The 14,048-nt window shown below is 35.5% G+C and overlaps 1 protein-coding gene across 3 annotated transcripts; it reads left to right on the top strand.

The window, feature by feature from the left end:
• The first annotated feature begins 6,625 nt into the window (after positions 1-6,625).
• On the top strand, positions 6,626-13,750 carry crtam (cytotoxic and regulatory T cell molecule). 3 transcript variants are annotated; one of them, XM_079804209.1, is made up of 12 exons: positions 6,626-6,691; positions 7,609-7,758; positions 7,839-7,991; positions 8,097-8,213; positions 9,522-9,680; positions 10,640-10,738; positions 11,056-11,130; positions 11,244-11,282; positions 11,957-12,028; positions 12,232-12,369; positions 12,466-12,552; positions 12,653-13,750. In XM_079804209.1, exons 1-12 carry the CDS (start codon positions 6,640-6,642, stop codon positions 12,811-12,813), a joined length of 1,302 nt encoding a protein of 433 aa, XP_079660335.1. In that variant the 5' UTR covers positions 6,626-6,639; the 3' UTR covers positions 12,814-13,750. The 3 variants fall into 3 exon arrangements, with proteins under 3 accessions (XP_079660335.1, XP_079660336.1, XP_079660337.1); XM_079804210.1 differs by having other exon boundaries at positions 11,247-11,282; positions 12,653-13,190; XM_079804211.1 differs by lacking the exon at positions 9,522-9,680 and having other exon boundaries at positions 12,653-13,190.
• The last annotated feature ends 298 nt before the right edge of the window (positions 13,751-14,048 follow it).

The raw sequence follows: 14,048 nt of genomic DNA, 5'->3' as shown, positions 1-14,048 counted from the left end.
CATAGCCTATAGTTATCACAAAACGTTAATAATGTAAATGTTAAACAATAACAAGTTTTTCTTGGATAATATATGTCCCTTATGCCATCATGGTATTCTTGAAACAATAACAAAACTATTATTTATGAATAGAATGTCTTGATTATTAAGAACAGGTGGTAAATAATAAAATAATGTGTTCAAAAACATATATTGTATATGCTGTTAATGATCCTCACCTCCCAAAATAAAACATAAGTATGAAAAACATTTAACATTGCTGTCAAATTATTATTTAAAAATGACTCGCCTAACAGGGTGGAAGACCATAACAGTGGATGAGTTTTCCGTCATTGTCCTGCATGGTTTGCCATCAGTAATGTGTGGAACTGCCCCTATATAATATTGTTTTATATATATATATATGTGTATATAGAATTTTCAATATACACTAAATACGATTTATTCTATTAGAATTTCCACCCTGTTAGGTTTATAGACTAACAGGGTGGAACATTTTAAGCTATGTTAGCCGTAGCTCTTTGAGTGATCAACATTTAGCTAGCTAACCTTCTACAGATAAACAGAACCTTTATAACTGTGTCAGATATGTTTTTACGTTTTTTTGAACGGACAAACATTCTTCATAACAGAGTCTAACAGGGTGGAACTTTAAGAGTGGGACAAGCAGGATAACCTTTCAAAAACAAAACAAAAAAGGTAGAGGTGAGAGTTGAAGCTTACTTAATTTTTTTAAGGTTGAATTCTAGCAGGAAAAATAAATGATGTAATTTCCTGAAAATTGTCTCAATGGAATTGTGGTCTTTTTTGGAAGTCAAGAAATACATACTAACGGGGTGGAAGATGACTTCAGGGACACAGTAAATGAAGACAATTAAAAAAATAAAAAAATACTATAGTTTCACATGATTTATATGTATAACTAGAGGTAGTCTAGAGCCTATTCTATAACATAATCTAAAAATATTTTGAGATTTTTTATCATTTCATGGTTTATAGTTCTTGTGGAAGTTGCTTACTTTGCACTGAGGACATGATCAAATTGAATCCATATCAATAAAAAGGTGTGTGAAATACAAAATAGTATTTTTTATGTCTATTATATCTGTTTAAGTGATAAAGAAGACCTACATTTATAATTTAAGCCATTTCTTATAAATATGTGACTCATTTTATAGAAAATATGAGTAAGTAAATCATAAAGACAGAAAAGTCACTGTATAACAGGAACGGCCCAGCTAGTGCGTTCATTTATGTCATTGCTCAATTCATATCTTAGGGTGACCAAACGTCTTGTTTTCCCAGGACATGTCCTGTTTTCAAGTCCTGTCCTGGAACAATGGAACAATTTTCTATCCATACAGAGGGGGGGATACTTGAAATGTATTGAAATGAATAAGGAATCTTTGAGTAAACTTCGAGTATCATTTGAGTATCTCATTGGCGGGCCGAGTGTCCTGGTTTTCGGTAATCAAAATACTTGTATCATGTATTTATAATAAATGCAAACTCGTCTTTAATCGTGAACACAGTACAGCAATAGCGGTTATACCATTGCTGGATAAATACAATAACATCCAGGATTTGTGGAACATTTTTTATTAATGCTGGTCTCAACGTTCACCAAAAAACACTGTAGCAACTCATAACTGCACATAATGTAATAAATATTACATTATTAATGTAATAAAATGTTCATAATGTAATAATTTTCTTAAAATGTAATACAATCTTGAGCTCATAATGTAATAACAATTTTTACATTATGAGAAATGTATTTATAAACATGTCATATTTTCATTATTGTAATAGTTTTTAAAACATAAGAAAATATTATTCCCTTATCACAGTACATTTTTAAAACTCTAAAGTCAGTCTCAAACTACCTGCAAAATACAATTATTATTATTAAACAAATGTTTTTTTTATTTTTTAAATGTACCGTAAAGCAATACCAATGCTTTACGTTTAATAAATAAACAGCTTTTACCCACAGGCCATCAGGCTTGTGAATGGCACACACCCACTGCCTCTTCCCCCAATACTGCAGACTGCCCTCTGATCTGGAGAGGTGCAATGATGCACACACACACACGCACGCACGCACGCACGCACGCACGCACGCACACACACACACACACACACACACACACACACACATAAACACGCAACACAACTACTGACAACCTACCTCTGCAGATTTTTACTCCTCATGTTTACAGGGCATATGCACAACTACTTACCTTTTGCACATTGTTTTATGTTTCTTTTGTTATTCATGTCACTTGTTTTTTTTGTTTAACTGATGTCTAATGTTGCTGGGAGGATTCGCAGAATAAGAATTTATTTGTACTGTGTGACGACTGTTTCCTGTACATATGACAACAATACAGTTTAAAGTAAAGTAAACACTACAAAATAATGCTGCCCCACCAAGAAACTTTTATTTTGTTATCATTGATGGTTGTTTCCACTAGATGGCGCTCCATCAGCTTCTGTCTCTTTGCCTCATTTATTTATTTGTAACTTTTTTTATGAGTTCAATTACAGTAACAAATATAATACATTGTGTACAGTTCAGAGTAAGTAATAACAACAACTAAAATATAGAATGAACATGTATGTAAAAAAAATAATACAATAAAAAAAACTGAAGTAAAGTATAATATTAGGGCAGTTGAATTTGAAAAGCTTTAACATTTGTATTATTTGAATACGTTTTTTGTTTTGAATTGCAAACCCTGTAAGATTCTACTAATACACACATTATTTATTCTCAGTGGCCCGAAAGGAAAGACACTTTTTTTGTTTATATGTATGTAAGCAACATTAGACATTTCTTAAAATAAGGCTTTCAGGATTTCACAAGGTTCCTGTGAAGAAACATACACAGTGAGAATCTTATTGTCCTCCAGCATCTCATTCACTGTAGTGGACTTCATGTTGACCATCCATGTGTCCATAGTGTCCTAGCCAGAACATGAGCTAGCAGACCAGCATTGTGTAAACCGGCCTTTGGTGGCAGAAACTATCTGACTTTTTTATACTGTAAACCAAAGTAGAATATATTATTAATGAACAGATATAAAGTAACAGGTTACGCAACTATGTCTGTAACCAAACTCAATTGTGTGAGATATGTAATAACGTATGATCTATTTCGGTTGTGTACCGAAATAGGGAAGTATTTTTTTATGCCTGGTGGTGAAATGGCCAGTGAATTTGGTCATGTGTTTTTCCCCTTACAAACCTAATAAGGACCATGCCTGTGTTTTTGTGGAATCCATGACACTTCAGTGACGCTGAGGGTGCTGTCGTAGAGATTAAAAATATCTTTTATTCGACCATCCAACACTGATGCTTATGCGAATGGTGACCTATAAAATCTGATCAAATCTTCACATAAATATCCAGATATAAACACAGGATTTAGTGAAGAAATATTACAAAATCGACATAGAAATACATCAAAAAAATAATATAATATAAATAGAATGGTAAATAAAGATAAACATACCAATGCAAACTACCTGCAGGTAACAGGTAAATACATTCACAAATTCAATTTATTATATAAAAATAAAAAACTGTTCCCATTTAAAATACATTGAGTTCCAGATTTTCAACACTGAAATATTCTGCCAAAGTCAAGAGATTGTTAGTGTAGATACTGGATGATTCACGAGGAAGGTTATTGAAACTGATGAAGATCTTTAAGAAACGAAGCATATTAATAGGCCTATATTATATTACACTCTAAAAAAAATGGTGCTATATGGCACTAAAAATGGTTCTTGGCTATTTATCACAGGGGAACCTTTTTTAGTGCTATATAGCACCAATTTTGGTGCTTCAGTGGTTCTTCAGCGATTCTTCAGAGGTTCTTCGACTAAGGTGCTATATATAGCACCTCTGAAGAACCGCTGAAGAACCAAGATTTGGTGCTATTCAGCACTTAAAGTGGTTTTGGTATGATTACGAGCCAAATAACCACTTTTAGTGCTATATAGCACCATTTTTTAGAGTGAGTGAGGTGACGTGTGGCCAAGTTTGGTGACGCATACTTGGAATTTGTGCACTGCATTTAACCCATCCAACCCACACACACAATAGTGAACACACACACCCAGAGCAGTGGGCAGCCATATTGCTGCGGCGCCCGGGCAGCAGTTGCTCAAGGGTCTCACCTCAGTCGTGGTATTGAGGGTGGAGGAGGGCGCTGCTTATTCACTCCACCCACCGACAATTCCTGGCGGACCTGAGACTCGAACCGGCAACCTTCGGGTTACAAGCCGACTCTCTAACCATTAGGCCACAACTGCCCAGAGTGTATGTTACACTACCGTTTGGAGTTAGTATTAGTAATACTGTGAAATACATTATTCAATACATGAAATACCATATTTTAAAATGTCATGTATTCCTGTGATCAAAGATAAATTTTCAGCATCATATATCATATGATCCTTCAGAAATCATTCTAATATGATTTGATGCTAAAGAAACATTTATTATATTATCAATGTTGAAATGTTCTGCTTAATATATTTAACTATGATACATTTATTTCAGGATTTATTTTTTATGAATAAAAAGATCAAAAGAACTGCATTTATTTGAAATAGAAATCTTTTGTCGCATTATAAATGTTTCTGCAACTATTGATCAATTTAATGTCCTTGCTAGTAAAAGTATTAAAGTATCTTACTTACTGGAAAAATCTTATTGACCCCAAACTTTAGAACATTTATTATATTAATTATATTATATTATATTATATTATATTATATTATATTATATTATATTATATTTAGTGCTGTCAAATCAATTAATCACATCCAAAATAAAACTTCATGTTTATGTTATATATGTGCATGCACTGTGTATAATTATTATGTATATATAAAATACACACACATGCATGTACACCGATCAGGCATAACGTTATGACCTCTGACAGGTGAAGTGAATAACACTGATTATCTCTTCATCACGGCACCTGTTAGTGGGTGGGATATATTAGGCAGCAAGTAAACATTTTGTCTTCAAAGTTAATGTGTTAGAAGCCAAAACTGCAGCTCTTGTGGGGTGTTCCCGGTCTGCAGTGGTCAGTCTCTATCAAAAGTGCTCCAAGGAAGGAACAGTGGAGAACCGGCCACAGGGTCATGGGCGGCCAAGGATCATTGATGCATGTGGGGAGTGAAGGCTGGCCCGTGTGGTCCGATCAAACAGATGAGCTCCTGGAGCTCAAATTGCTCAAGAAGTTAATGCTGGTTCTGATAGAAAGGTGTCAGAATACACAGTGTTGTTCTTTGCATTTTGTTGCGTATGGGGCGGCATAGCCGCTGACCAGTCAGGGTGCCCATGCTGACCCCTGTCCACCGCCAAAATGGCCAACAGTGGGCATGTGAGCATCTGAACTGGACCACGGAGCAATGGAAGAAGGTGGCCTGGTCTGATGAATCACATTTTCTTTTACATCACATGGATGGCCGTGTGCGTGGCTTACCTGGGGAACACATGGCACCAGGTGCACTATGGGAAGAAGGCAAGCCGGGGGAGGCAGTGATGCTTTGGGCAATGTTCTGCTGGGAAACCTTGGGTCCTGCCATCCATGTGGATGTTACTTTGACACGTCCCACATACCTAAGCATTGTTGCAGATCATGTACAGCCTTTCATGTAAACGGTATTCCCTGGTGGCTGTGGCTCTTTCAGCAGATAATGCACCTGACACAAAGCAAAAATGCTTCAGGAATGGTTTGAGGAGCACAACAACAAGTTTGAGGTGTTGACTTGGCCTCTAAATTCCCCAGATCTCAATCCAATCGAGCATTTGTGGGATTTGCTGAACAAACAAGTCAGATCCATGGAGGCCCCACCTCGCAACTTACAGGACTTAAAGGATCTGCTGCTAACATCTTGGTGCCAGATAGGGTCAGGGCTGGGCTGTTTTGGCAGCAAAAGGGGGACCACACTGATCTAAAGCCCACACTGTCACTGTATGATACTTGAAATTTTTCCAGAATGGCTATACAGCTGAATAAAATTATGCTGCATTATTTTCCTGTTTAACACTGTAAAGCTGCTTTGAAACAATCTACATTGTTAAAAGCGCTATATAAATAAAGTTGACTTGACTTGACTTGACCAACACAATATTAGGACGGTATTATGCACACATATTATGAAAACACAAACTTTTATTTTGGATGTGATTAATCGATTTGACAGCACTACTTGAATTATATTATATTATATTATGTTATGTTATGTTATGTTATGTTATGTTATGTTATGTTATGTTATGTTATGTTATGTTATGTTATGTTATATTATATTATATTAATATTATATATTAATTGAACCTTCATATATGAAATTGTTAAGTTGGAATACTGTATTTAAGTCTGAATTAGACATAACATTTGACCGCATAGATTATAACTTAAAAAGGTCAAAAGGTGGTAAGTGTGAATTAGCTCAACGAGAACCAAACACTGGCCGAAATGCCCCTGAAACTTCACACATAAATTCACGCAGGGGAAAAGATCATGACATTTCATGATGTCATGGAAGCCGCTCTCTTTAAAAGAGTCTAAGCAGAGGAAGTGAGCTTCAGAGTTCAAGAGCGAGCAGTATGGAGATCAAAACAGCCTTTGTTATTCACATTCTGGTGTTGATCGTAGGAGGTAAGAAAAACATATTTCTTACTTACAAAGGTTATATCTCTGAGTTAATAAAGTGGCGTTGTGTTTGACTAGTTTGTGAATGTATTTACCTGTTACCTGCAGGTAGTTTGCATGGGTATGTAGTTATGTTTGGGAAGGTTACGTTGTCCGATATATGTCAGTGCTTTCAGATTTTCACATGATTGTAACATATTTTTTGAGCAACTCATTACTATAGATTGAGTTAAATAATATAACTTTAGATTTTAAGTTTGCTTACCGTAGTCAATATTCTTAAATACGGTATAAACACAGCAGTGAAGCTTTTCAGGAACTAAATAATGAAAGAACATATCAGTGACTATATTGCACAAAAATTATAAATGAGTTCAAAGGTGAATTTTTATTTTTTATTAAATTAAATGAATCATTGCACAGTATGGTTTACTGTACTGTAACTCCCACATACAAATGCACATTAGGCACTATAGGTTCATTTTACATTATGACTAAAAAAATTACACCCTCATGTCGCCTGCTTTAGAACTTCATCTGTTTTATGTTTAGACCTCTGTGAGTAACGTTTTAACACCACTGTTTCCTGTTCCAGCATGTCGCTTTATGTGTCACAGTGGCAAGTTTTCTCTCGCTGCAAGATCGAACCACACAAGCAAATAAAAGACCACTTACAGCAGTCACTTTTCCTCTCTAATGCAAAGTGTAGCCCACTCTCACTTTCAGCCACAGCTGCTGTGAGCGCTGAGAATACTCCAATGAGTCAGAGCGTAGGGTGTCTGCGGTCTTATCTGCCCCCTATCAACCTACTATTCTTCCATTAAACTAGCCCACCTCTTGACTGTATTTAGCATTGATCAATACTTTAGGTCGGAAGGTTTTGTTCAAACTTGATGATTCTGACTTCTCTTCTTTCTGAACAGGCATACGAGAATGTTTGGCAACAAAGTACGTTACAGTGGCAGAAGGAGACACACTGGTACTGAAATGTCCTCGAAGAAATTTAAGTGAGAATGCATTCATGGAGTGGAGAAATCCACAGGGTCATGTTATGTTCTTCAACAACATCAGAGGTGAGGGCAAGAACACTGTATATTGTGTGAAAACCTTTGAAAAACACAATTTCAAACATTCCCTCTTTGTTGTATTTCAGGTCTACGAGATACAAGAAGCAGCGTTTTTACTTTCAACAGCTCTGAATATACATTACTCCTGTCGAACATTACCTTCGACGACGAAGGGCTTTATAAATGCATACTGTATGACGATAAAGTCGTTCCAAAAAGATTTAGAGTCAAAGTTTTGGGTAAATATAAATATTTGATCACTTGTGTTTTCTGAAAGCATGCATAAAATATGACTAAAATTATTTGCAGATGAATAATGGCATATGAATTTGATCTGGTCACAGGAAAACCAAAAATAGACATGGCTGAGTATGAAGACAAAACAATCCTCAAATGTTCAGTGGCGGCGAATGGCAACCCACCTGAACTCTCTTGGCGGATCAGTGGGGTTGAAATTGAAGGTAAGTTACGAGAAGTGTGAGTGGGCAGACAGTTTCCAAACTTTTGACCGGTACTGTGTGCATAGGCCTATACCTATTTTTTTAAGAAATGAATACTTGTAATCAGCAGGAATGCTTAAAATTGATCAAAAGTGATAGAAAAGACATTTAAAATGCTGCAAAACATTTTTATTAATCAAAAAAAGCATTACAGTTTTCACAAAAATATTAAAGAGTTAGTTCACCCAAAAATGAAAATTAGCCCATGATTTACTCACCCTCAAGTCCTGGGTTTATATGACATTCTTCTTTCAGACGAATAAAAGTTATATTTAATAGTTATATAAAAAATGTCCTGGCTCTTCCAAGCTTTATAATGGCATTGACTTGTTGTTTAGTTTTTGAAGTCCATAAAAGTGCATCTATCCATCATAAAACTGCTCCACACGGGTCCGGGGGGGGGGGGTTAATAAAGGCCTTCTGAAGCAAAGCGATGCGTTTGTGTAAGAAAAATATCCATATTTAAAACTTTATGAGGTAAAATATCTAACTTCCACCAGATCGGAAAAAGCGTAACTTGTGTGCAATGTCGTCAGACGTAGCGTAAGCATTTTGAACTGCGAGAGGCACTACACATTTTCCGTAAGTTGAATACGGAAGGCGATCTGGTGGAAGGTAGATAATTTACTTTTTTAAAGTTTTAAATATGGATATTTTTCTTACACAAATGCATCGCTTCGCTTCAGAAGGCCTTTATTAACCCCCCTGATCCGTGTGGAGCAGTTATATGATGGATAGATGCACTTTTATGGACTTCAAAAACAAAGCTTCAAAAAGCTGGGAAGAACCAGGACTTTTTTATATATAACTCCGATTGTATTCGTCTGAAAGAAGAATGTCATATACACCTAGGATTACTTGAGGGTGAGTAAATCATGGGCTAATTTTAATTTTTGGGGTGAACTAATCGTTTAAGCAGCACAGCTGTTTTCAACATTGATAACAATAAGAAATAATGTTTCTTGAGCACCAGATCAGTATATTAGAATGCAGGCTTGGTGAGCACAAGACAAATTTTCAGGCAGGCAAGTTTTCTTTCAAAAGTGAAACATATATTGACAAATAAATTCCCATGCCTTCTGACATTTCACTCACTGTGAAGTCACTAATACCTCGTGAAAATAGAGGAACCACTATATTCTGAAGCAGGTCAGCTAAGGAGACATGCAAACAACAGTCTCAATAGTAAATTTAGGGTGTTTCTCAGACTATTTGACTATAAAAATCACAAATTACTGAATAAATGTATGCCCTGTTTTGCCCTGACAGCTCAACCCAATACCTTACGAGAGGGAAGATCCAACAGGTCACTGGCAGTTAGCATCTTAACAATCAAAACTCATATCAGGGATGCAACGGTGATGTGCTTGGCAAAACACAAAGATCTCGCAAAACAAGTGTTGGATTTTATCATCGTTGAAAATCACTGTAAGTACCACAAATGGTACAGCTCCACCATATCTGCTCACACCTCACCACCACCACTGATTTCCCTAGCATGTGACCAAAAACAGGAGCATTTTGCCGGACATGACATTAGCCATTATTAGAAAAGAGAACTGAAAAGATTAGGGGATTTTGTTTGGCTGTGCTGCACAGGGAAAGTTAATCTAAACACTGAGTATTTGGTAGTTTCCTATTAAAGTGAAACGTGTGGTCCACACTAGAGTGATCAATCACATGATATCAGGGAAGTCAGCTCTTTCTGTGAACCAAACAGGCTGTGTTGTGTGTTCCTCATCCAGAATAGACACACTAAATATTCATATTAACAAACACTTTAAAAGCTATGGACTACTTTGACCAGAGTGATGTAGACGTTTTCACTGTGAAGCTTACACAGAGAAAACGGACTTCACGTTAAGTGATATAATTTTTAACAGCAAGAAGTGTTTTAAAGCTTGCTGTCTTGCAGAACATCACAGTTTTATATGAGCTGAAAAGTGCAAGGCCTATAGTTAGTGAGTACTTGTTATTTAAGAAAACTATATTTGTATTTTCAAATCTAGTCTGTGGGTTAAAACGCCTCCAGTGAGCATCGCTTCCCACTATCATAAATACTTAACCATGTTCTGAACATCACATTCTTTCTTTTTCCATCAAATGTAATCTAACTAGGTGGTTGAGTAAAAATATTTGGACTTTATATTTAAAAATTACCTCACATTAGCATCAGCTAGCTAGTTAGCAAGCCAGTTAGCATCAGCTAACATGAAAACTCTTGACATTTTTCATACTTGGTTTATAATTTATGTCATTGTCACTGAAAACTAGGATAACTATTCTAGACACATATACTTTTGTTTCACAGAAAAAGTTACACAGTCCTTTAGGGGGGCGTTTACGGTTCCCCCACTCTAACTTCACGTTTTATTGTGTTTTCACAGCTGTCACTGCCTCCACGTCAAGGTATTCCAGTACCAGAGATGTGCTGAAAACTGAGACAATGACCACAGTAACGTCTGCTCCTGCCATCGGCAGTACAAGTGAGTGTTAAATATTAATTTCATATGTTTGGACAAGTACTGAAATATGTCACGTCACACCAGTTACACTACATAGGGATCTCAAAAGAGCCAGCGAGCGCATGAGAGAACTTTAAATACAGCTCAAATAAAAATAAAAGCAGAACCTTTTTTGTGTGAGGGCATCACATAAAACCACATGATGGAAATTTCTACTGCTCTTATAACTCTCTGCCTCCACCTACTGGTAGCTTTTGCATAAAAACATACAGTCACTTCTATGCAGTATTAGTGCTTGATACCTCACATCTGATTAACAAAACACCTTCTGATCACAGCACACATGGAATTGTCGACAGAAAATACTGAAGTGCTCCCAACAGGAGACAGCACTACCTCAAACCACAGACAAGGTAATTATGCAATTTTGCATGATAAAACACAGTTGATGTCTGTTTTGTATAAGTCCGTTTCAGTGATTTAATTAATCTTTGTGATTAATTAATTTGCTTTGTATCTCTTTTAGTAGAGGAACATTCTACAGCAACAGATATAAACTTGACAAGTAAGTGTTATTTCATTTATTTCATATTTAACATGATATTGACCATGATATAAGGCCGTAACCATGTCTTAGACATTGGGGGGGACCAAACTTTTTTGTTGTTGTTGTTGCTTTTTTGCATGGGGTATTGGTTTTGTTGGTTTATTTAAAGGAATTAAATGATTAAAGGATTAAAAGAGATTTAAGGAAATAAATAAGAACAGTAAAAGTTCCAGTTATTAAGTATTAAAGTTTTTTTTTTTATGCACACATTCATTTTTCTTTTTGCCTGCATAATATGTAAAAATACATATTGTCACATCAAATTCAGTTATGATTTACATAAATAATGTCATATTTTCAATTCAAAACAGTGAAACTTCATTAAAATTGTCAAGTAGATTGCATCACTTGATATTACTGTTGGTTGCTGAATGTTTTTATTGTAAACAAATTGATTTGATTGGCAATCTCACTCATTCTGACAGCGACGAGCGCTATCTAAAAATGTAACATTTTACTTCTGTCATCCTAGCAACAAACAGATATTGGGGGGACAATTTGGCCATTTCGAATTATTCGGGGGGACTTGTCCCCCTCAATGTCTAGGGTTACGGCCCTGTGATATAGCCTACCATTAATTTCCAGCTTTTGTTATGCTTTGAAATTGATCTCAATCTACCTTTGCATTTCAGCACAGAACATAAACTCTTCCGAGTCCAGTTCACCTGGAGGATTCCTGACCAAAAATGGCACCAGCTTACAAGGTGTGAATCTCATGAAAAATAAAATGCTTCCAATAAGCCAGCAAAACAAAATTTCCATCTTGTTCTCATCTAAAATTAAAATCAAAGCAGCATGTAAAGGACATTATTGATGATTGCAGTGATAAAAAGAGCTTTTTTCTTATGCCTTTGTGATGCTATCCGACGTAACTTGATGATAATTATATTACTTTGTGTATTTGCAGGTTTTGACAAACGATACAATCGCAAGGAAAGCTCACCGCTGCTGATCCTGCTGGTCACATGCCTTATTATATGTTTACTTATTGTGGTCCTCTTCTTCGTGATCAGACTGCGAAGGGCACATATGGCCTGGAAAAAAGGTAATATAAGATTATTTATACTTAAATTCAATCTTTTTTATATTCTAGGGTTTAGCTGTGATTTTTAATTTTAATTTTAATCTGATTTTACAACAGAGAATGAGGAATCAGACCAGTCTGTGGAAAGCAGCAAATCAAAATCCAGTCATGAAGAAAAGCAGTCCCAGGCGAGGAGAAGACAAGGTATAACCACATTTAAACAATCTAATCTGGTAGATCAACCACACAAGCTTTTGTGTCTATACAAACTACTAATATTAATATGTTTCTCTTGATTTTACAGGCTTTTGGAACTCAAATTTCACAGAATACAAAGTAGAAGAAACGCCACAGAATACAGAAAAGCCAATAGCCACAATAGAAGTGATCACTGAAACACAAGACAGTTCAACAACAGCTTGTAACAAACTTGATGGAGCTTGTGTCAAGGAGACTGAACTTTAGAGCAAAATTCAGCTGTGTCTGAATCCTCATAAGAGACTGAACTGGTTTTGCAGTTCTGTTATGAACAATGGTGCTTACTTAGCCTATTTTCGGGAAAAATAAAAGATGACGAATGTAGGCTTTTGTATATACTGTTAGCTGTTCTTACAATGTTGCTGGTTAACATTATTTTTTATACAGAATGTAAATAAGTGTTTTATAATAATGTGTTGTTTACAGTTTAATAACTTTAAAGTGTTCCCATGATAAAATTGGAATAAGCCTGCATGACATTTCATCATTAGGATATATGAAATGGCTGCTGCTCTCCCAGAAGTCAATATGTCTCTTCTATGAATAGTAACTGTTTTTGTATGAAATAAAACTCTATTTTATGTAACATGTGGGTGCTATGCTTGGTGAATCTTCTGTCATGTGATATATGGGCCAGTATTTTCAGAAAGTTTTGGAATATTTTTCCTCTCTCCAAATTTGTCACTAACGAAACACAATAATATATCATTTATTAACAAGGTTTATTTTGACCTATTAAGATTTTGTTTACATCTACCTTGAAAATATTTATTTTTCTATTTTATTAAAAAGCTTTCACAGGTAAATCAATAACAATTACAATTTTAACAATATTTCAAGCGTAATTTATGAGATTTGTTGTATCTTGAATCCAATCTTTCTTTGTAAAAGTCATGTTTATCATACTGATTTCAAAGTTAAGGATTCATTAGTTTGAATGTACATTGAACCAAACACCATCATAACATCTTCAGTTGATATTTTTGCCAAAACATCCCATGTTGACTGCACATTTTTGCCAGTGACAGTAATGTTTTGGTCGTGACCAGAATTTTAACACATATGGATAAACATATGAATAGTTAATGATTTGCATAACTGTACTAAAATTTTGTTTATTTCCCCCCAAATAAAGGATTAGGCCTATGTGTTCCCTTTTGTCACTACCAACTGTTGTCACTACAGTCACATGACTGTTTCAGTAGTGACAATTTTAGTTTTGAGCTAGCTCAAAGATGCTAATCAGCACATGGTTAGCTAGCATAGTTCTGACCAGTTGTACAAAGCAATCATTTTATCAAATAACACTCCAAAAAACAATGTCACAACCGAAACTTCACCACATGTTTCGGTCGTGACAATTTTAGATACTAAGATGCTAATCAGCACATGGTTAGCTAGCACAGTTCTGAACACCCAAAAAAGTTTGCTTGCAGAAAAAA

This window comes from Gobio gobio (assembly GCF_949357685.1).
Source record: "Gobio gobio genome assembly, chromosome: 22".
Taxonomy (NCBI): Eukaryota; Metazoa; Chordata; class Actinopteri; order Cypriniformes; family Gobionidae; genus Gobio; species Gobio gobio.
This window is presented reverse-complemented; position numbering and strand designations above follow the sequence as displayed.